The sequence below is a fragment of the Gopherus evgoodei genome, chromosome 2 (genome assembly GCF_007399415.2).
Source record: "Gopherus evgoodei ecotype Sinaloan lineage chromosome 2, rGopEvg1_v1.p, whole genome shotgun sequence".
Taxonomy (NCBI): domain Eukaryota; kingdom Metazoa; phylum Chordata; order Testudines; family Testudinidae; genus Gopherus; species Gopherus evgoodei.
In genome coordinates this window covers 252,581,207-252,605,162 of record NC_044323.1, presented here as the reverse complement: position 1 = coordinate 252,605,162, position 23,956 = coordinate 252,581,207, and the positions used below count along the sequence as shown (strand labels likewise).

The window sequence follows — 23,956 nt, the reverse complement described above, 5'->3', positions numbered from 1 at the left end:
TTCTATGTAAAAATAAATAATAATTTAAATTATCCTTTCTAATGGGATAGGGCAGAAACTGAACTAAAGGGCCTATACTGGTTCAGTGAAATTTACTACTGATGGAGGGGTTCATCACTTAATTTAGGGCTAGATTATGTATGGTCCCTTTGCAAATGAGCAAGAAGCCTCTAGCAGCTCCCACTGGGGAAGTACTCCATACTATTCCAACATGGGCTTGTGCCTATAAGACACAATTGTGTCCTTTTTTTTCAAGGTCAAGTAGAATGTGCTTAAAATCAACTTAGAATCCCAACAAACAGAATAATAAAGACTTTATGGCATTTAGAGTTTTATATAAACTAGTATAATAATCAGTGATTCCTGTGGCTAAGCAAATAACAATATGGAACGGCAATTACTCTGCAGAAGTATAGTGTTTGGACTGCTTCTGAGCATAGTAGATTATGCTTGCACTTGTAGAAATGAATCCATAAGCTGAATGAACTAGCAAAGATTGTGTGTACAACATTGAATTTGAGAGAGGGGAACAGACTTGCATTTTATGCAGCACCGTGCTTCTTCCCTTCATCCTACTTACTGCTTAGTTTGCCTTATCACACCATGCTATATGTTCAGTACATATTTCCAAGAACAGAAAAGGATTTTTATACAGTATGTCAATACATTTAATTGACAGCATCCTCTCTTTTTTTTTTTTTTAATGACAACCAAATTGGTGAAGAGACAGCCAAAATGTTAGGTACTAGTGTCTGTCAAACAGATGTCACGCCATTATTTTTTTGCTCGTTTAGATGAATAAACATGTTAAACTGTGAAGTATTACATTTTTAGATTTTTTCATTAAAAATAAGGACAATCTGTTTACTGTCCCTAATTGAGACAACAATCTTGGTAGTTGCCAATTTTGACAGTTGTAACAATGAACTATAGATGTTGGGACCAATCAAATAACTGGTGATAGTGAAGGATAGTTCATGTGAAAGGTTCCTTTTTCATGGACGCTTGTTTCATGGATGTATTTTTTCTAACTTCTGGAAATATAATCATGTTATATTGGTTTTGCATGATAAGGCCTCCAAAACAACCATTCAAGCAATAGATTTGTTCCTATGTCTTTTTATTAAATCATTCAATATGAATTACAGTTCATAGATGGGCCCAAGTGACAAAATCCATATTTTACTCCAAACACTCACAAAGGAATGTGTGTTCAGAACCATTATAGAGATCGGCCAAGCATGGACTTTGGATCTGCTGAAGTTTGGGAAAATTTTGGAGGGTAGCTTGGATCCGGACAAGGTTTGACGATCTCTGATAGAATGTAGAGATTTTAGAGCATGGAGAGCGAGCACAATAGAAAATGTGATGATTGGCTGATGTAAACCTGTCACAATCCCGCTGTGATAGAAGAAGAAGGGAGAACTGATGATCACTTTAAGTCTGATGTCAGAAATCTTTTTGGGAGGATCTTAGGGGGTTGGATGAGAGAGAGAGAGAGAGTGCGTGTGTGTGTGTCACTCTCCTGACTTTGATGCCTCATCTCTACCAAGCTTATCCCCCTGTCCTGAAAGCCCATGAAAGCTTATGCTCAAATACATTTGTTCGTCTCTAAGGCCTGGTCTACACTAGGCTGTTAAACCGATTTTAACAGCTTTAAATCGATTTAACGCTGCACCCGTCCACACTACACTGCTCTTTATATTGATTTAAAGGGCTCTTTAAATCGATTTCTGTACTCCTACAAAACAAGAGGAGTAACGCTAAAATCGATATTACTATATCGGATTAGGGTTAGTGTGGACGCAAATCGACGTTATTGGCCTCATTATTTTACAGTAGCTACCCACAGTGCACCGCTCCAGAAATTGACGCTAGCCTCGGACCATGGACGCACACCACCGAATTAATGTGCCTAGTGTGGACGCGCACAATCGACTTTATAATATCTGTTTTATAAAATCGGTTTAAGCTAATTCGCATTTATCCTGTAGTGTAGATGTAGCCTAAGGTGCCACAAATACTCCTGTTCTTTTTGCGGATACAGACTAATATGGCTGCTACTCAGCAGCCATGAGGTTTCCGACATGTATACCAGCTGCAAACAGGGACTGAAATGACAGCTGAGCATTGACATGGCACAGGGGCATCCTAGTCATGTTCCCTTTTCTCTGGATACACCCTTTTCCATCTGTTACAGTAACAGTAGAGAGAGGGAGTGGCATAAGAATCTCTATGCTGGTTTACACCATCAGATGATCACTTCTGCACAGAGTTGACCCTCCCTTCACCTGTTGGGCTGGCTTTAGAGCCAAATTCCACTGATTCATCTGAGGTTTTTTGGAAGGTAAAGAAGAGCATAACATGGTTCATCCTACAGGGAGAGAATCTTCTACCACCCTTCATTTGTGATTTGTTATCACAAATAGTTGGATGCTCTGATATTTGGGATGTGTGGTCAGATGGGCAAGATGCTAGAAAAAGGTTTTTCCTATTCAAATTTCAGCAATCATGACCAGCACTTATGTCTACACAGGTGTTTTTCTTTAGTACCCATGTGTGACAAGTTATAAAAGCACTCCATCTTGTAAGGATAGGTTCATGCCTATCACCAGCCTCCTCTGGTGAGGGTTATGGAAGGGAAGGGAAAGCTGGAGCAATGGATGCTATCCTGGAGTGGAAAGTATCCTGTCTTCTCCCTGCCCAGCCAGTTGAAGCTGGAAAGGCTGGTTGAGATTATTTGTTCTGGTTTTTGTTTGTGTTTTGGAGCTAAAGAGAATCCTGAAGAAAGGAAGGCGAAGAGATCTGTAGCTGGACCTTTATATTTCCTTCCCTGGCTGGTGAGTCTGCACATAAGCCTACTGTTGTGAGAAGTGCAATTTATTAAGATTCCTCTCAGGTTGTAATCTTAGAGGTCTCTAATTTGAACTAAGATGCTACCGTTTTTGACTCGAAGCAAGGCTGTTTGTAACAGTTGTCTCAAGAGTTCTCACCAGCTTAATGAGCTGGTAGCAGCTCATTTTAAAATGGCAGGCAATCATACGTGTCTTTATCTGCTCATTAATCATTGGTATTCTCAAGCTGCTCTGCTCCAGCAATTCTTTACATTTGTGCCACTGTATCTGTCCTTCAAATGCTAGCAGTTTGTGATATACAAACAAAAGAACATGAGGATTCCTCCAAATCTTTACTAAATTCAAGAATTAATTCAAACACAGGCAACTTTCTTAGGGCAGTTTACTCAATTTTCAAAATGATTTATGTTTATTTTAGAAGGTGCAACAATTTACAACCTGATCTACACTTGTAAACATCTGACAGTCTTGCTTTATTCTTAAGACTTTGAGTACGATCTTAACTTTAAACATGAGTAACCTCATTGACTTCAAAATTTGGTTGTATTATTCATGAGAACACTTCACAAAATAACCATTGTCTGCTTTTAATTCATAGGAAATTTGCTTTGTTCTTAGATGATAGAACTTGGTCACCAGCTGGAAACAGAGGTTTACCTCTCCCTTCCCTCAAATTCCTCAAAAAAAATCCATTGCGTCTGAAATTTGGCATTTATGAACTTTGCCAGAGGGGAATATTATGCTCAAATTTGAGGTTCATCTTAGAAGAGATATGGCACTACCAAAAGAGAAGTTTTGTTCTCTTTTCAGAACCCTTTTTAATACTTGCGTTAAGTATCCAAACTCCTCGTGAGCAAAGTTTACCTTCTCCCTTCAAAGATTTTCAACCAGATAGCATGCGAGACTGGAAAGTCTGAAATACAACACAAAATAGAATTTCAATGTAGATTCTCGCTCTACTATACTGCATCTGTGGCATATTCAGAATACATGGTGAGTGGTATGTGATTATAAAGGTCATGTCTACACATTTGAGAGAGTTTGTACTACTCATTCATGGCTGTGACCATCTAAGACTCATGCTGATAAAAACATTCTATACCATACCATGTCATTAATATTAGTATTTATGTACACGCATGAGACACAGCTGTCACTGATCTGGGGTAAAATCAGTACTTGGTCCTGCTAGTGAAGGGAGGGGGCTGGACTCAATGACCCATCAGGGTCCCTTCCAGTTCTAGGAAATAGGTATATCTTCATTAATTTATTACTTTCCTCTGGACTTAGGAGGAACCAGGATATTAATTGTGACCTTCAGAACTATGGTTCATGTCCTGGGCTGCCCTGGCACCAATGCAGAAGTTCTGTCCCTCACTCAGTAGATTCATAAATCATATTCATAAATGATTCAGTATTTCCCAGAAATTGAAAAAAATAAAAAAATCACTATTGCATTCTTATTTATTTAAATATTCAAAATGTGCCTATCAGAACTCAAAGCACACGTGCAATAATGTAAATACAAATGGTACAAAGCAATACAGACTAATGGAAAAAATTAGGCTGCCCTTCAATTGCTCAGTCAATCCACCCAATGAAGCTGTCAACACTCAGCTGAACTATAGACCAGACCTGTAGGTCCCATTGTGCCCTTCCCTTTCACCACTCTAAAATGCCTGAAAGGACAGTTCTATTTAGACTATCAATCAGCATTTATATAGCACATATCACATAGCATTAGGTGATGTACAAGGATTAAAAGTACAGTAACATCTGCCTAGGGGAGCATGGTCTCAAAGGCTTCATTCTACTCTACATATAATCTGGGTTTCACAGTTTTCCTAGAAAGTGGCACTTCAAAAGTTTCTTCTATTTTTTAACAGTTTCTACCAGTTGGAGAGAGATCTCATACACTTAAAACAAGGAGTAGTGTGGAAAGTGATAAACACTTCCAAGATGGAAAACAAACCATTTAGAGTAAGATTGCTGGAAATGAGCCCTGTTTAACAAGAGATAGAAGTACTGGCTCAGATTCTGTGGCAAGGGGTTCCCAGTGTCAGAGCAGAAGCCCAAGGCTTTTGTGCTGACAGATCTTGATGGATCCACAGGAGTTGGAGACAGACGTACTGCTAGATGGATGGTGGTGCTTTGATACAGGACTATGTGACGTATCTTGTACAGTGTGTTGTATAGTGTGATGATTGCCTTTTGCTTGTTGTTTTGGCAAGATGAAGGCAGATTATGTGAATCCTTCTTGCTGGTACATAGCCTATCCTTCGTCAAGACTCTTGCTTCCCATGGCCCCAGCTGGAAACTGACTGCAGCTTCAGGCTAAATGTGCAAGAGATCTCAGAGCACCATGGGCCCCAGAGGTAGAGTATGCAGGCCCACAGGCCTGTGAATATGCCCTGGCACTCACCTACTATGCCCCAGATAAGGGTAAATAGTCCCAACCATGGGTTGAATGTTGAAGGTGGCTGTCCTTCAGTGTGAAGATGTACAACTTCTCAAAGTGCCATATTAGCCCCTACTATGGGTTAAATAGCTGCATCCTAACTGGCTGCTTTTTGCAGTTTTCTGTAGCAATTGGGCATTTGTCTGGCCAGGATGAGAGAGTGAGATTGGCTGATGCACAACCCCTCTCACTTAATTCAACTTAATATGCAAGTAGTCAGTTTGTCTCACAAGTCTCAAGTCCTGAAGCAATGAGGGAGTGGCAATGGGGACAGACAGAGGATACTGTTGGGAATGCCCTATCGTAAACCTGCATGCATGGTGATGTGGACATGATGGTCGCTTATCATAGACACTGGAGAAGCTGCATCATTTGTATCCTGCCCATGCATCAGAGCAGTCCTTTTTAGGGACAGCCCTGCTCTCCCCAATCTGAGGAAAGGGAAGAAAAGGATCCCTAAGCAATGCCTGCTCCATTTCCTGAGCTGACAACTTACCGTGGCTGGTTGATCAGCCAAATCTGCAGTCAAAATACAATGAATATGAAGTACATAAAACACACCATATATACGGCCTTGTGGAATGTCCAGACGCTTCTGGACACAGATACCTGAGCATGGAGGATGATTGCCATTATTGCCTGAGAACTGAACAAATATGGAATTAACATCACTGCTCTCAGTGAAACTCGCTTCGCTGATGAGTCTCAGCTTGAAGAGGTTGGTGCCGGATATATCTGCTTTTGGATCGGTTTGGCTGCTGCCAAAAGGCACCAGTCAGGTGTTAAATTTTGCCATTCAAACACCCATTTCACAGGAGCTGGATTCTCTACCATAAGGCATCACTGACTTATGGTTCTGCTTATTGGTCTGTCCAGTGGAAGATGTGTTTTGTTCATTAGTGCATATGCTCTCACTGTGCCAAACCCCATAGAAACAAAGGAAAGATTCTATGGTGACCTAAAAAGCATCATTAGATCAATACCACTCAAGGACAAACATAATCCTGGGAGATATTAATGCCAAAGTCAGCTGTAATTATACAGTCTGGAAAGATGCCATTGGCCACCATGGCATTGGCAATGAAAATTCCAATGGTACTCTTTTTCTTTCCACCTGTGCTACCAATGGATTGGTCATTACCAATACTGTATTCTGGCAAGCAAACAAACTTAAAACAACATAGATACAGCCTCATTCCCGCCACCAGAATTTGATAGATTTTGCCATAATGTCCGATTGTGATCTGCGGGATGTCAGCCTGACCAGTCTGATGAGAAGTACTGACTATTGGTCTGACCATAGACTGGTGTGGAGCAAAATGTAGCTAGCCATCTGTTCCAAGATGCATCAGTAGGGAGCCAAAACCATAAATAAACTTAACATCCAGAAGCTCCAGCTCTTAGATAAACAGAAAGAACTGCGAAAATGATTTCAGAGGCTTTTCCATCCTCAGACAATCCTATAATGGATGTTGAGGCTGAGTGGAGCCAGCTTCACGATATAACCCTCAGTTCTACCATTTACCTGCTAGGGTTTAGCACAAGGAAACATCAAGATTGGTTTGATGAAAAGGCCTCAGAAATAATGCATGTACTTGACTCGCTGCATGTGGCATATCTCTTCTTCAGCTAGCCCTCGATGCGAGGATATGTCTGCCAAGGGGGTTCATTGGTGCGTTTTTAAGTGTTGGAGGAGCCCAATTCGTGCCCTGCAGATTTTCCCACAGAAGTGACAGGTGTCATCTTGGAGGACTGTTGTGCCCCTCCTTTCCCCCTTTGTCATTTCTCTGTCTCATAAGCATATCTGTTCTCCTCAAAGTGATCTGTGGCTTGGTGTAAGGTGTGGCGCCACTGTGTTCTGTCCCGTGCCATTTCTCCCAGTTTGTTGGGTTGATGCCTCCCTTTTGAAGGTGTACTTTCAGTATGTCTTTGAAGCACTTCTGCTGCCTCCACAAGCCCTTCTTCCTTGATTTAACTGAGAGAAGAATGCTTGCTTCGGGAGGTGAGTTTCAGGCATACGTACATAGTGGCCACCCCAGTAGAATTGGTGTTTCATGACCTGCGCTTCTACACTGCTGATGTTGGCTGAAGAGACAACACTGATTTTAGTGCATCATTTTTCTTAGCTGATCCTGAGAATCTTTCTGAGGCAGCACTGCTGGAACCACTCCAACTGCTTGAGATGTCGTCTGTAGGTTACCTAGGTCTCTCACCCAATAGAGAAAAGTGGGGATGACAACTGCCCTGTAAACCAAGATCTTGGTAAAGACTCGTTTGAATAGTCTTCCTAAGGATGTGCTGGCACAGCGGATCCTGTATTCAATTTCTGTGTTAATGCTGGCTGTTTGGGAGAGGTGGCTGCCAAGGTACAGAAAATGATCCACATTTTCAAGGGGTTCTCCACTGATAGTGCTTTGTGGAGTATGAAGAGTAGTTTGTGCAGGTGAGGGGTGGTCGAGTACCTTGGTTTTCCCGATGTTGAGAGAGAGATACAGGCTGTGATAGGCATGTGCAAAAAGATTTAGGGTGCTTTGCAGGTCGGACTCTGTGTGTGCAAGAATGATGCATTCATCTGCAGACTGAAAGTCAGTGATGCCAATTCTCTTGATCTTAGATTTTGATTTGAGATGTTGGAGATTGAGGAATTGGCCATCCATATGATACTCAATCCAGATTCCATCAGGAAGATGGTCACAGATGAGAATCAGGGTCACGACAAGGTAAATGGAGAAGAGTGTTGGAGCAATGATGCAGCCCTGCTTGACACCAGTGTGACTGATGAATGGTTCGGTCTCTGAGCTGTTGCACAGCATGGTGGCAGTCAGTCCATCATGGAGTAGTCTGATGATAGAAATGAATTTCTGTGGACAGCCAAACATATACAGTACCTTCCATAGGGCAGCATGGCTTATAGAGTAAAAAGGCTTGGTTAAGTCAATAAATGCCATAAAAAGTCCCTGATGTTGCTCTCTGCATTTCTCCTGAATCCATCATGCCATGAAGATCATGTCAGTTGTGCCTCAGGATGGCCTGAAAGCACACTGAGATTCGAGGAGGAGTTCCTCAGCAAGAGGGAGGAGGTGGTTTAGTAGGATCCAGGCAAGGATCTTCCCTGCAATGGAGAGGTGAGCAATATCTCTGTAGTTCCCACACAAAGATTTGTCTCCTTTCTTGAATATTGTAACCATGTTGGTGTTCTTGAAGTTAGGTGGAATTTCTTCACAGGTCCAGATATTGTTGAGGAGTTGGCAAAGTTTGTGCTGGAGCATTGTTCCACCAGCTTTAAAAACCTCAGCTGGGATGCCATCTGGGCCTGGATCCTTTTGATTTTTTTGTCTAGGTTATAGCATGCCGGACTTCCTCAGAAGATGGGGGATCAGCAAGGTGTTCCATTGCTGCACGTTGTGGAATAGACTCGATGGTGTCCAGAGACGGTGGATCCACGGTTTAGTAGCCTCTCAGCTCTGATGGGGGTTGGGGATACAGTAATGTGTACTAATGATGGCTTCTTCCTTTCATTGTTTGTCAGTGGTAGAACAGCACATTGTTCCTCACAGCTAACATGAACATTTTAATGAAACAAAATAGTATTGCAAAACTCTAGTATTCCCTACTGTTCTGGTGTTTAGGGCTGTAGAAACAAGGAGTTAGGTTCATTAAATTATAGCTTGCAGAGGTACCCCACTATTGTGTTCCCTCACAACCAAATATTAAACCCAGATCTATAAGCAGCAGTTTCATGCCCTGCCAAGATCTCCTGCAGAACTCTCAAGGACTATAGTCAATCTCACATGCATGGAACCTTTTGTCTTACGTCTCTTCTCTTGCAAGGTAAAATTTGAGCTTACTGTTGGTTGACACTGAAGTCAGAAGGCTAATGAGAATAGTTAGAGCATGCAGCAACTGAAAATGGAAATATTCAAATCAGGGGTGGCCCATCCATATAGGTGAACTAGGCAGTTGGCTAGGGTGCCAAGTTAAATGGGGCACCAAATTTGAGGGAAAAAATCAAATTTAAAAAAAATGATGAAAAAAAATGATTGTGTCATTATTTCAATTCCTGTGTGTGTAGGGAGGGAATATGAATTATAATTCATTTCTTTACATTTCTGAGAATTTATTAATATGTCAAATATTTTATTTACTGCAAAAAATATTTTAGCAATTTTTTTTTCAGTTTGTGATATAGGGTCAAGATGACTCACTCCACAATTTTGCTATGCAATAACTCAGCTACAGTGAAACACATCCACCAGCGGCAAGAGCTGCAATGCTAGTGACATCTAACTTGAATATACATCAAGGTCGCATAGCCGGAATGTCACGTAGAGTGGAGATATCGCGAATTGATACATGTCAAACGGTCATTTTAACACACGGGTCACAGTTAGATGGTTAAGAATTAAGCAAATACTGTGTAAAATTGTGTTTCTTGGTGCCAAAGAATAAAGAATAACATCTTTCAGCATTTTAAATGAAAAATGTGAGTATCTTTAAGCGTTACCAAACCTTAGTGTTATTATCGGGCTGTATAATTGTGAACTTTTCTTTGTTATAACTGGTTTACATGCAATAAATAAGATCCATAAAAGAAAAGTAGCAGCATTAATGCTTAATAGACTACAAAAGTAATGATGTCACACTCCAAGCATGTAATCATGAGGAAGGGGATTACTTTCTGAACAACCACTGTTGGGTTATATTGTCAAAAAAGGTCATTTTATTTCTGTGTAAACACTGTAACTAACTGTTTTAATAGGCAAGTGAGTGTATGTTACTAATCATTGAACCTTTGAGCAGTGAAAAGACGTGTTGGGATGGCTGCAATCTGGTTTAAATCGCCAATCATGTGGTGGGTATGTCAGCCATCCTTAATGCTATCATGCTTGCTGTCGGGAGCACCATACATAACAATATTCAAATGCCCCATGGCCGAAAGAGGAAAAAGAAAACCCCCAGGAGCTGAGTATCATAAACAAAAGGCTGAGAAGGAAAAGAACCAAGCAAAACAGCAGGGATCCTTCCTGAAATATCTTCTCTTTAATCCAAATTCAGATGGAAGCAGTTCACAGCATCCAGATGAAGGAATTTTACTTGGAGAGGAGGTTAGCTCACATCCACATGGAAGCAGTTCACAGCATCCAGATGAAGGTATATTACTTCGAGATGAGGGTAGCTCTCATCCACAAAAAAGCAGTTTGGAAACTCAAGTTGATGGAAAATTACTTTTAGATGAACACAGCTCACAGCATCAGACTGGAAGTGGAGAAAATGTATTCACCTTCAGAGACACCTGCAGAAATTGAAGTAAATGAAGTAGAAGGAAGTTACAAACAAGTTACAGTATAGGGACCCAGCTTCATGGCCCAGATATGATGACAACGCGCCACAAATTCTTGTTGAACATGGACCTGAATAAGTTCGTGAATTTCCTTTCCCTAAGGATGGAGATAAAAGAAGATTCTTTGCTTAGCATAGTCTATAAGATGCCACAGGACTCTTTGCTGCTATTAATGGGGAAAGAAGTTCATCAAAACTGGTTATAATATTCAGTGCCGAAGGACTCTGTATTTTGCTTTTGCTGTTAGTTGTTTAGAAATCAAGCAACTGATACATCACTTACTGAAAATGGTTCGAAGGACTGGAAAAACATATCTTCAATTCTATCTTCACATGAAAGAAGTACAGAACATTTGGAATGTTCTCAAAATTGGAAAGAACTTGAATTATGATTGAAAAAAGGAAAAACAATGGATGAAGAAAATTTATGTGTGATCAAGGAAAAAGAAGAATATTGGCAACAAATATTTGAGTGTCTGATTGCTTTAGACTAACAGACGTTTTGGAGCATGAGCTTTCGTGGGTGAATACCCACTTCCTCAGATGCATGTGACATGCATCTGCGGAAGTGGGTATTCACCCACGAAAGCTCATGCTCCAAAACGTCTGTTAGTCTATAAGGTGCCACAGGATTCTTTGCTGCTTTTACAGATCCAGACTAACACGGCTACCCTCTGATACTTGATTGCTTTAGTGAGAGTTCTCGGTGGGCAAAATTTAGCATTCCGTGGCCGCAGTAGAAATGAGAAATTATACAGTCCAGATAATGGAAACTTTTTATAATTTGTTGAATACCTAGATTTGTTTGATCCAGTCATGAAGGATCATCTATGTAAAATAACTCATCATGAAATGCAGGTTCATTACTTAGGAAAAAGTATGCAGAATGAACTGATTCAAATCCTAGCAAATACTATTAAAAAGAAAATTGTAGAAGCTGCCCATTCTGCAAAATACTTTTCAATAATACTAGACTGAACACCAGATGTGAGTCATGTTGAACAAATGATGATGATCATTCATTTTGTGGATATGGAAAAGTCTGCAGATAAAGATAATGTTGAAGTGCTCAGAAAGGAACATTTTTTGGGTTTCATACCACTGAAAGAAATGACTGGAGCATTTATGACTGAAACTCCACAAGAGCTTGAAACAATATCATTATCTGTTGAAAACATACGTGGCCAAGGCTATGATAATGGGAGTAATAAGAAGGGTAAAGACAATGGTGTGCAAAGGAGAATGATGGAAGTCAATCCTAGGGCCTTTTTCATTCCTTGCATTCTCTGAATTTGGTTGTTGATGATGCTGCTAGATGCTGTTTGGAGGCAAGCAGTTTCTTTGACCTAGTGCAATGTGTTTATGCGTTTTTTTCAGGCTCAACATACCATTGGGAGACTCTGACTCACACAGGTGAATTCTCTAACTGTGAAACCACTTAGTCGGACAAGATGGGAGAATCACATCGATGCTTTGAACCCTCTTCGCTATGAACTTGGAAACATTTATGATGCCCTAATTGAAATTTCTGATGATACTACGTTTACTGGATCATCTGGCAATATGCCACGTTCAGATGCAGAAGCTCTTGCAAATGGCCTTTCCAAGTTCAAATTTATGACTTCACTCATTTTGTGGTAATAATATCCTTTTTCAGATTAACCTCCCTAGTAAGCAGCTTCAGGAAAAGAACTTAAACATACATTCTGCTATTCAAAAACTGCAGCAAACTAAAAATATTCTGGAGGAATTCAGAAGTGATGAAGGGTTCAAAAGAACACTGGTAGATTCTCTCAATCTTGCTGAAGAAATAGACTTTCCAACAGAATTTGAATCAGAGCCAGTTCGCATTCGGCAAAAGAAACAGCAGTTTTCGTATAAAGGACGAGACACACCCATTCAGAACCCAAAACAAAGGTTCAAAGTGAATTTCTACTTCGTAGTCCTTGATACAGACACTCCCTGACTTATGCAAGCGTTCCATTCTGGAACGCCTTGTGTAAGTCGAATTTTGTGTAAGTCGGGGACATATACCCCACAATTACGCGAAAAAAAGAGCTTACAGAACTTATGGAAATTTTTCTGTAAGTGCGGGTTTGCGTACGTTGGGTTTACGTAACCTGAAGAGCGTCTATTCTGCTCTTCACTCAGCTGAGGAAAGATTTCAACAGATGCAGCAGCTAGAGTCAGTATTTAGCTTTCCATATGATATCCGCAGCTTGCAAAAGAAAACAGCAAAACAGATAAGAGAATTTTGTATAAAACTGGAGTTGGCATTAACTCATGAAAATTCAAAAGACATTGATGCTACAGATTTGTGTAGTGAGCTTCAGGCTTTTTCAAGATGACTTAAGAAACATTCCACTCCTGAAGAAGTGCTGAAGTTTGTTTGTGAAAATAAACTCACAGACAATTTTGCAAAAAATTTTATAGCTCTACGCATTCTTTTAACTTTGCCAGTTTCCGTAGCTAGTGGGGAACATAGCTTCTCAAAATTAAAATTGATAAAAACATATCTGCATTCAACAATGGTGCAAGAGAGACTTGTTGGACTTGCCACAATTTCAATAGAGCATGAAATAGCTGGAAAACTGGATCTAAAAGAACTGGAGACTGAATATTCAAAACTTAAAGCAAGAAAATTCATGTTTTAAGAGCACAGAATGTTTGTTTTTTATTCAGAGTGTTTTGTAAATACAAGTTAAAGTTCATTGAAGAGTTTTCTTATTTCTTTCTATATTGGATGTAGTGGTAATGGCAGTTAAAGCAGGATAGCATAATGGATGATTTTGGATTTGTAATAAAAATAGTAATTAACATTTTTAATTCATTTTATTTGAAATCAGACTGAAATATCATCTAGCTGTTGTGTACAAGGCTTAAAATGTCGTGTCTCTATTTTATCTGATCTCAGAAACACTGGTTGGACAGACGGACAGACAAACAGAATAATTAAGCTTCTGTTTAAAAAAAAAACACTTAAAAAAACATTAAAAGGAAAAAAGGGGCAAAATGTTTCACAGTTTACCAAAAACCTCAGCCTAGATCTGCCCTTGGGGTTTGGGAGTGGGGGTGCCGATTGCATGGTTCACCTAGTTGTTGGCAGCTAGTCTAGGGCCGCCCTGATCCAAATTAAACAGGAGCAGATGAGGCAGATGGAGCCAGATTGCCCTAAAGAGCCACATCCAGGCAGAATTTTCAAGATTAACACACTCATTGCATGTGTCGCACTTCACAATACTCCACACTTCTGTAGCAAGGAATTTGACAACTTTCGTGTTTGGTTGTTTGGTTGGTTTAAATATTACTACTTTTACTCCCATTTTTTATCTGCCACCTACCAATGGCAGACACCACATCTTCCCTTCGATACGGAGTAAAACGCCCCAGGCTACTGTGTAGGTTATCTGAAAAAATACTCTTCTGCCTTCTTCCCATGCCTGTGTCTCATTCTGACACCACTGTTGCTTCTCTTTCAAGTGGTAACAGAAGTTGGGACCTTGAACATCAGCTTCCCAGTGGAGGAGAAATCAATGATGTGAAGTCTGGGTGTTAATTTGATTTATTAACACCAGCCCTGAAATGAGCTGGTCATACGGCATGCCGAGTAATCCCTTTTCTCAGCCCTGCCCAATGCCAATGCCCAGTTACCAGGGAGTAACTCTGCTTCAAGAATTGACTCTAATCAGAGGCCGAGGCAGAGAGCAAACTCTTGCTGCTCACACCACACCTTCTCTCCTGTTGCGGCATCTGTACAAAGCCCTGCATAACCAAAACCAAACAGTAACCTAGCATGTCTTTCTCAGAGTCACAACTTGGTCACATGCTAAGAAAGAGAACTTGGAAGACTGTGCATAACAGCACCGCCTGGCAGGGCCGCCCAGAACCCATTGCCAAAGTGCTGCCGAAGACCTGGAGTGAGTGAAGAGCCCGCTGCCAAAGACCCAGAGCGAGTGAAGGGCCCGCAGCCAAAGTGCTGCTGAAGACCCAGAGTGAGTGAAGTGCTTGCCACCGAAGTACTGCCGAAGACCCGGAGTGAGTGAAGGGCCCACCATCGAAGTGCTGCCGAAGACCCGGAGCGAGTGAAGGGCCCGCCGCCGGGTGAGTAAAAATTAAAAAAGTGCCTCTAGCCAGGGAAGGGATTCTCGGCCAGGGCTCGCAGGGCCCTGTGGGGTCTGGGGTCTGGGGCAAATTGTCCCACTTGCCCCCGCCCCCCCAGCAGCCCTGCCGCCTGGTGATGCCTGCTGTGCAATCCTTTGTGAATAGCTCAGGCATCCATCCCTCTGAGCAACAAAAGATGGTATGACTAATAATATAATGTTACAATAACCTTTTTTGGATGTGGGAGAGCTATAATTTGAAAAGTCATACAGATTTTGGGCTAGAATCACTCCTGCTGGCACGGGGTAGTGCAACTTGCATCTGTCTTCATCAGAAAAGGTAACACCTCCAACAGGGGCATTTATGCTGGGATAAAGCAGGTACTGTTTCCACTACTACTCTTTCCATGGGTTCTGCCAGCTTTAACATACAGCTCCCTCCAGGTGCCCTTGTGAAACTCACTTCCTAGGTAGTGTTGCCTGCGTTCTGTGATACATTAGGTGAGGGTGTCCCTGGCAGAGCAAGAGCTAATGTTGCTACAGCCTTCCAAGAGATTTACTATTCACAGGTTTTATTTAAGCATTAGTGAGTAAGCAACACTTGAGGCAGAACCAAAAAAAGAATGCATGTGGGAGGACAGGGATGCAGGTGACACACTGAGCTAATCATAGAAATGTAGGACTGGAAGGATGTCAATATCATCTGGTCCAGTTCCCTGCACTCAGGCAAGGCTCAGTATTATAATGTGCCAAACTGGTTTTTAAATTTGGTTCGAGTCAGCAGTGAAGGCAATTTGGCAGCCTCATTCTAATTCTGGATTGTTGTGGGTAGTAGTCCAGATCAGAAAGCATTATAGAGCGGGACAAATTGGTTCTTAGTTCTTCAGCTTCTTGGTTTAAATGGAATTTCAAAAGTTTTGAGAGGAACTTTGAAACAACTTTAACTTTCTTCTGTTTGTGTTTTGAAGACAACATAAGAACATTACAACACCACATTAGTAATTTACAAAGGAAGACAATTTGTTTGTTCTCAAACTGGTGTCACAATACTGTTCTCCAGAATGAAACCCTTGTGAGATTTATCCTGTGTTTGTGAGCCTGACATTCTTTCCCTGCAGAGCTGACAAGGTTCAGATGTAATGACAGTCCCCTTTTAAACAGACACTCTAGGATTTAAGCCTTCTGCTTGAAGCACTGTTTTTGGCTTCAATGGCTACAGTAACAAGAGCCGAGCTCATCAGAAAGTAGCCAGTGAAGGCTGGGTGACCAGAGACTTCCTGAACCAATCAGAAGCCAGAGACTTTTCTCCAAAAGAAAGGAGAATTAGGTTATGTCTACACAGGTGCTGGGAACAAGTCTTGTGGCCTGCATAAGTAGGGCTCGTGCTACTGTGCTAAAAATAACAATGTGGCCATTCAAGCTCTGGCTGGAGCTCAGGCTTGAAAGTCCCCCTCCCTACCCACCCACCTGGCTTCAGAGCCAATCACCAGCCTAAATCTGAACATTAAAATGCTGTCTACCTGCTATTTTTAAGAGTGCTAGCCCAAGTCCTGCTAGTGTGAGTCTGTCACCCCAGGCTGCAAGACTTGCTCCCAGCAACTGTGTGGACGTACTCGGAAAGGCTGAGGAAGAGAAGTCAGGGAGCTCTGAGGGGAATGGAAGGCTCAGCCAGAGTTCTTACATCGTTCTCTGGAAGCGCCAAATAGAGTGGCACTAGCAGGTAGACCTTGCCGTGGACAAAATGCCTTCCCAGGCGGAGAAGGACCTCAGGTAGAACTCTAGGCATAAATACAGAGCCTGAAGCGAGAGAGGAGAGGCCCTTATCTGCAGAGGAAGAATGGCAGAGCTGCCTGTGTTAGTGCAGAAACTTCTGAGAAACCAGGACATAACTTACATGTGAAATCTGAATAAATGAGGCAGGACTAAAGGAAACGAAACAAAGGAAGTTTTGTAAAATAACTTTGGGGGATGGGGAGTTCTACTGTCAAGCACCAGGGAGATCTTGGCAGAACAGTTATTTCCAGGGCCGGCTCCAGGCCACAGCACGCCAAACGCGTCCTTGGGGCAGCATGCCGTGGGGGCGCTCTGCCGGTTGCTGGGAGGGTGACAGGCGGCTCCGGTGGAGCTGCCGCAGGCGTGGCTGCGGTGGACCTCCTGCAGACATGCCTGCGGCAGCTCCACCAGAGCCACAGGACCAGCTGACCGTCCGCAGAAAAGCCTGTGGGAGGTCCACCGGAGCCATGGGACCAGCTAGCGGCAGAGCGCCCCCCGCGGCATCCTGCCATGCTTGGAGCGGCAAAATTGCTAGAGCCAGCCCTGGTTATTTCTCTCTCACACATTCTCTCTCTCTCTCTCCACTGAGCAGGGTGGTTTCCATTAACTTATATTTTGCATCATGTGAATATAAGAGAAGTGCAATGTTTGAATAAAAAAATTAAAATATTGAAAATAAAAAATATCAAAGGCCCAATACTTTGCTGTTGTTAAAGGGCCATCTGCCTATCCCCATATGATCCTGAGCAACCAGCCATTAGCTCTCAAAAGCTAAGCATGGCTGGACTGGATCAGACCTTGGATAGGAGACCTGCAAAGAACACATGTGGCCCAATCCTGTCAAGTGCCTGGAATCTTCAGCTCTCATTAATGTAGCGGGTGTGTAGGACTGAGCTCTGCTCTTCTATATGAATCTGCACTGAAGCAGTGCTCCCTAATGGTGTGGGGAACACGGTGCAGCTGGGTGTTCTATATTTAGGATGAAATGGAATAGAATGACCTAAGTGTGGTCATTAAACAACCTATGACACTTATTTCAAGGCGAAGTGTTTTAACCCTGATGTTCTACTAAAGTGCATCTCAAGTAATTCCCCTTCAGTGTCTTTTAGTTACAGTACCTTTATTTCTGATCCTACTGTGTCATGCAGTACTTCCGTGATGTGCTGCTAACCAGCTGCCATGTTTCACCACAGAGGTGGCTGCATTTCAGTATCTGGGTAAATTGATTCCCTCAATATCATTTTGCTAAGTTTGTAAAATCCTTTTGGGACGACAGGTGCTATTTAAATTTAAGTTACTGTATTATTATATAAGAGTAGGAGTAGAAAATAAGGATTTATCATTCCATTGTGGCAGCAGAAACAAGCACACAAAGGCATATCTGAGAGGTGTTTGTCTACCTGCTGCTTTTTGTGAATGGATTTACACTTTATTACCACCGCTGTGTTTGTTACAGTGGCTTAAATTGTGCTAAAGATAATAAAAGTGTTTTGAAGATATTTACATGAATTCAATAAACATGTGATTTTAAAACTGTTTAGAGCATGAATTTCACATTACAGCTTTATTATCCTGGCAGGTTTAGCATTCTTATGTAGGACATCGTAATAGCGTCTACATGAAACACTCAGAGGAAAAGTTACAGGTATGTCTCACCTTGTGCTCTTTACTATTAGACTATTATCATGAAGATAATGGATGTAAAATGCCCTAGCTGGAAATCCACTACTAATTTAACTAAACGTGACAGTGAACGACAGATTCCTAATGTAAGCAGGATGGCTCTTCATTTACTGATAGGAGTTCCAGGAATAGGGAAAAATGTTTCCTTTGCCCCTCTGAGCCACCTGGGCTAAGCAGAGTGAAGTCAAATGGAGAGTTTCTCAGCCACTCTCCCTATCAAGGGCAAAAGGGGCTGGGAGGAATGTGCAGAGCTGCCTTTCTCCTGCTGTTCCAGAATGGAGGAACCATTTGCTTCATCCACTGATTAACTTCACTTGGGCCATGAAATGTCTTTGGACATATTTAGCCAGCACCTCAATTTAGCGTTCAAGGGAATATTGGGGCCCAGCTCCTTAAAGGTATTTAGGTGCCTAACTCCCATTGAAAACCATGGAAGTTAGGTGCCTAGATATCTTTGAGTATCTTGCCCTACGTGTACATCTTACTCTGAGCCTTTTTCAGATACCTACTCTACCTCCCACCTCCCCAATATATAATCTCAGGGTTGTACTTTGACCTTAATTTCCATCTGTCACATGCACCATTTTAAAATAGCTGTAGCCTTCATGTTAGCAAGGGGAGGGCTGTGTTCCTGAGTTTTACCTTTCCAGTTTTTGCTAACGTAGCAGTGCAGAAATGGGAGAGGTTTCTATAACAATGCTGCAAAATCATAAATATCACTAAGCCACTCTGCAATCTCCAAATGGGTATTTTCCCCTTTTAATTACTATTCACATTGCTGTCCAGTGTCAGGCTAATACAGCTGTGAAAGTATTTAATTAATATAGGAATGGAGTTGAACAATAGCATAAGGGTTCTGTGCTTGCCCAATGGCTGCAGGTAGTGCTAAAATACTGATAACAAGTCGCTGCCATTGTCACCTCATTAGAAAATTAGCATTTAATTAACTGAAATGATATGGAGCAGTTTTTGTATGAGACCTATTTGTACCCATCATCTCTTGGAATGCCCCCATCCAGCAGAAAAGCACATCAGCCTCCTTAGCTGATGACCCACAAAATCTACACAGATGCTCTGGGTTACGTAGCTGCAGTCCTTGCTTCTGATTTTGAAGGAAAGGGGAAGGATCCCTTCACCAGCCAGCACAGAGTGTCATCTTAGGCATTGCATGGAAGTCTATAGCTACCCTCCTCCCAGTGGTGGAGTCAGCCTTCTTGTTGCAGGCAGTATAGGAATGATACTGAGGCTCATAGTGTACCCCCAATATCTAATGCAAGGCCCATGCCTACCTGTGAATAACAATCTGGCAAGTAGGGTTGTTGAAGGGGCCATGGTGCTGATTCAGACTGGGTCTGATCCTGGGAATCTTTCCATTGATGTCAGTGAGTTTTGGATCAGCCCACTGGGATCTCCTGGCCTGACTGCTCCAGTCCTGTGATAAACCAGATGAAAGAGAGGTCAAGCAGCGCTAAGGTTAACCATTGTCCAGCCAGAAAAGGAAGAAATACAGCAGGAGAGGAGGCCACTGGAATCATGGGAACTGGATTTTGTTACGGCTACTCTCTTGTGTCAACACTGGTTGAAGGGTCAGATAGCTAATTTGAATGCTTTCGGGGTTTAAAAGATCATCTTTACTTTATGCTGTTGAAAAGTGGGCTTAACTCACACACCAGCAAACACAAAATGAGCAAATATGGGTGCTAGGGCACTTTGTTATTCTGACAGGTTACTTTATTTGTGCTTATGCAAAACCAGCAGAAGAATTGGGCTAAGTGGTAGATTAACTCTCTGTGAGCTATAATTGACGCCAACCTGCACCAGTAGGGCCCGCATGCAAGTGAGAGTAAGTGATTGTATCACCTCACATCCTCCCTTGGCGTTGGGAGCTGATCCTGCACAGTCTTCTTCACATGCTTAACTTTACATATGTATGTAAAGCTAAGCATGTGACATGTAAACAGGTGCATACATGTTTGCAGGATTGGGGCCTCAGCTTCCACAAGCTACAAGACAGCCCTACTGGTAACAGCTGTGAATCAGCACAGTCCAGGGCTTTTCTAGCCCCACTCCCTCACTGACCAGTGTACGCACATTTTGGGCTCTGCTGACTACATCAGCCTCCTCCAAAGAGGGGAGGCTGGGGGTACTTGGAGTCAATCCAACATCCCCCAAATGAATTTTACACAACTGGAGGCCCTGCAGCTGGGGTTATGACAGCAGAAGCCACCTTAAACCTGGGCTGAACTAGCTATTCACATAAGCAAGTCTCTGTGGGCTGTAATCTCCTCTCTGCTAAAATGTGTAAAAGCTGTCATTGGCCTTGCTAGGAAAAATAGAATTTCCAGCTCTTCAAATAGCCCTTCCCCAGCCTGTGAAGTAGATTACCACTTGCTGGGAGATCTGCAATGGGATATTATATTCTCATTGAAAGGGATGGGTGGGCTGTGTTGTATAAGTCTGTCTCCCAAGAGGGGAACTCATTCCTGTCAATGCAATGAGCTGACAGGTAGAGAACGACAGCACCCATCAATCACATCTTTAACAGCCTGAAATGCTGCCATTTCTTTTCCAGAGAGCAGCAGCCAAGAAGACAGGCTGCATGGTACTGTCAATGAGGTAAAAGTCCTTGGTGACAGAACTTCTCCTGGGGAACTCCCACGATTGCACATGTTTATCCAGAGCAGCTGCCCCCCTGTTTTTCCTCCTAGCATGAGGGGAACAAATAAAGTGGCTGGAGAAAGGGATTAAGAGTAACTATTGTGAACAGTCCAGATGCTTTTTAATGCACACACTGAACTGCTTGACACTGTACTGTACACCCTATGACATGGAGTAAGCCAGGTAGCTAAGATGAAACTGCATCCATTCACATCTACCTTCTAAGAGAAGTCAAACTGAATGCAACAGGGAAGGGCTATGCACATTTGTATGGTACAATTTTTAATTGACAGCAGCTATTAAAAACTGTTTATGTAATTTACTGACATTGTGTGAAACAAGCAGTGTAAATGAACATAAACAGTGAGGCTTTTCCACTGGTTACAGAGGAACCCATTCTTCTTTGTTCATGAAACACAGCAATATTTGATTGTTGCTGAAAAACTAACTGATGCTTTCAGAACAAGAAAATTAATCCTCAAGGAAAAGGATTAGAAACAGTTCAGACTCATTTGGATGAGACATGGCAATGAGTAAACACCTGATTGAGGAAACAAATTGAGAAGCAGAACAAAACCAGTACATGCTTACCTGTGGAACAGGTTTCTCCATCTTTGTATTGCTGTTCAGAACTCTGGCTGCGCCTGGACCTCAGAATGATTCTCAGAAGTCCGTGGTAATAAGTATATTTTGGGCCCACATGAAAAATTGCCTTGCTCTTTGAGCCGGCAGTTCTACAGTCATAATTAAAACCAATTTACCATAAGGGTGGCATGGTGTTTTGCCACCCTCACTTGTGTACTGCTGCTGGCAGCAAGGCTGAGCTGAGTGCCCAGAGAGCACGGTTGAGGACCCTGCCTGCAAAGATGGGGAGCCCTGCCTGGTGCAGGGTGCAGCCCCAGCCAGGGACTGCCGCCATGCACTAATTCCCCCTTGCAGGGACTATCCCCCATGCACCCAGCCCCCCCCCATTCTGGACCTGCCCCCAGCCCCTCCCCAGACTGTTCCCCCAGCCAGGGACTGCTTTCATCACCCAGTCCCACCCTAGGACTGTCCCCCAAGCATCCAGACCCATGCCCAACATTGGGCTGGCACACTTGCCTGCCCTGCAGAGACAGGGTGCCCTGGCCAGGGCAGAATGCCCCACCCCGGGATTGTCCCCCTGCAAGCCCCAACAACTAACCCTAGCACCCAGCCACCCCAAGGACTGCCCCCCAGAACTCAATGGCTTCCATCCAGGGACTTTGCCTCAGTATCTAACCCCACATCCAGGTACTGTTGGGGGGCTTACGCTGGGCCTGATCCTGTGCTGCCCCATTTTGCACCCCCTGATGGCTCTGTGTCCAGGGGAGGTTCCCCTACCACCCCGCCCTGGTTACAGCCTTGAAGATGTCACATGAACCACAGCTATGTGCTTATTGGGCCTCAGGTTGAGAACCACAGATATTATAGACTAGATACTAAAAAGGATAGAAAAAGACTATGCCATTCAATTAGAAAAAACTGCCTTCTTTCAATTCCCCCATCCTTCCCTTCTCAGGGACCATCTCACAAGGTGATTTTGTCTATGGGTGTTCACAAGCTGCTCCAAATGGGAGCTATTGAGGAGTATCCACATATCTTTAGGGTCAGGAGTTCTATTTGAGACATTTTCAGATACAGAAAAAAGATAGAGGATTCTGTTTGATTTTAAACTTAAGAAATTTGAACCAATGCATTCAAACATTCTAGTTTTGGATATTAACCCTGGCCTCTATAATTTCCACACTTACATTTATCGATTGGTTTGTCACTCTTTATTTAAAGGACACACATTTTCATATTGCTATCCAACACTGTGGGGCACCATTTCCAATACAAGGTGCTCTAGTTTGGCCTGTCCACAGCATCATGAGCTTTTTCAAAGTACTTTCCTATGCCAGTGGCACATAGAATAAAGCAGAGTATTTGTGTTTACACATATTTGAACAATTGGCTACTCTGAGCTGCTACATGCGAGGTTCTGGTATTCCACACATAGGTTACCAGCACCCTCTTCTTGGATATGAATCTGTTCTCAACACCAGGAAATCAAATCTCTGTCTGACTCAGAGAGTTCCCTTAATCAGTTCAATATTGGACTCACTAGCAGGGAACGCTTTTCTTCTAGAACTCAAACACAAGTAATTTCACAGAGTTGAGCCTATAATACTCTGAGCTGATCTTCTTCCTGGATCTCATAGGATTGATCGCAGCTACCACTTACATTCCCCTTTTGCTCAGCTCAGAACATGGCCAATGTAACATGGATGTCTCACATTTACACACCTAGTTGAGACAATTTTCATATGTTTGGCACCATGCCGCAGGATGATCTCCATTTATTGACATGGTAGATGAACAGGAGAAGTGTTCTCAGGGGTGTTTTCATCAGTCCCACTCCACAGTTGATGATGACAACATCAGATGTTTCCAAACCTGAATGTGATGCCCATTTAGTTTAGGGAAATATCCAATGTCACTGGGCTTTCAAGAGAAGAGCTTGCACATCAGTGTGTTGGAATTAAGGGCCATTCATTTGTCTCTCCACTCATTCCTGCTTAGTATTCAAGGGAAGGTAGTTCAGGTGGCCACAGACCATAAAACTGCTATGTATTATGAGAACAAACAAGGAGGAGTTCACTTATTCCAATTGTGCACTGAAAAGGTCAGGTTATGGAGCTGGCGCATTCTTCATGATATCTATTTGGTGGCCCGGCATCTAGCATAGGAAAGAAATGGGGTAGCCGTTTGTCTCAGCAGGGACTGTTCTCAGATTCATAAGGGGTCTCTGAAGGATTGAGTAGTTCATAACATCTTTTCTAACTGGGGTTAGCCTGAGGTAGAACTGTCTGTGACAGAAATTAACAAAAAGGGTCCCCTCAGTTCAAGAGCAGGAAGCACCTTCAATCCCTTTTGGATGCTTTCTTCTATATTGGGGAAAGGGCCTTCTGTATGCTTTCCGCACCTGTCCCTTGACTCAGAAAGTGGTCAAGAATATTCATCTGGACAGGGCAACAATCATACTGATTGCTCCTGCTTCTCTAAGACTGCAGTGGTACACACACCAG

The 23,956-nt window shown here is 42.6% G+C and overlaps 1 protein-coding gene across 4 annotated transcripts in view; it reads left to right on the top strand.

The window, feature by feature from the left end:
* TRIQK (triple QxxK/R motif containing) overlaps positions 1-23,956 on the top strand; it is a 129,099-nt gene that overhangs the window by 90,898 nt on the left and 14,245 nt on the right. Inside the window, exon 6 of one of the 4 annotated variants that reach the window (XM_030553458.1) lies at positions 14,460-14,581. The exons of 1 other annotated variant lie outside the window; for it this stretch is intronic. In XM_030553458.1, the coding sequence (XP_030409318.1) occupies positions 14,460-14,483 (24 nt within the window). In that variant the 3' untranslated portion in view covers positions 14,484-14,581. Of the gene's footprint in view, positions 1-9,502; positions 9,782-12,030; positions 12,218-14,459; positions 14,582-23,956 lie in introns of those variants that run through there. 2 more of the 4 variants (XM_030553456.1, XM_030553451.1) reach the window with 2 other exon arrangements.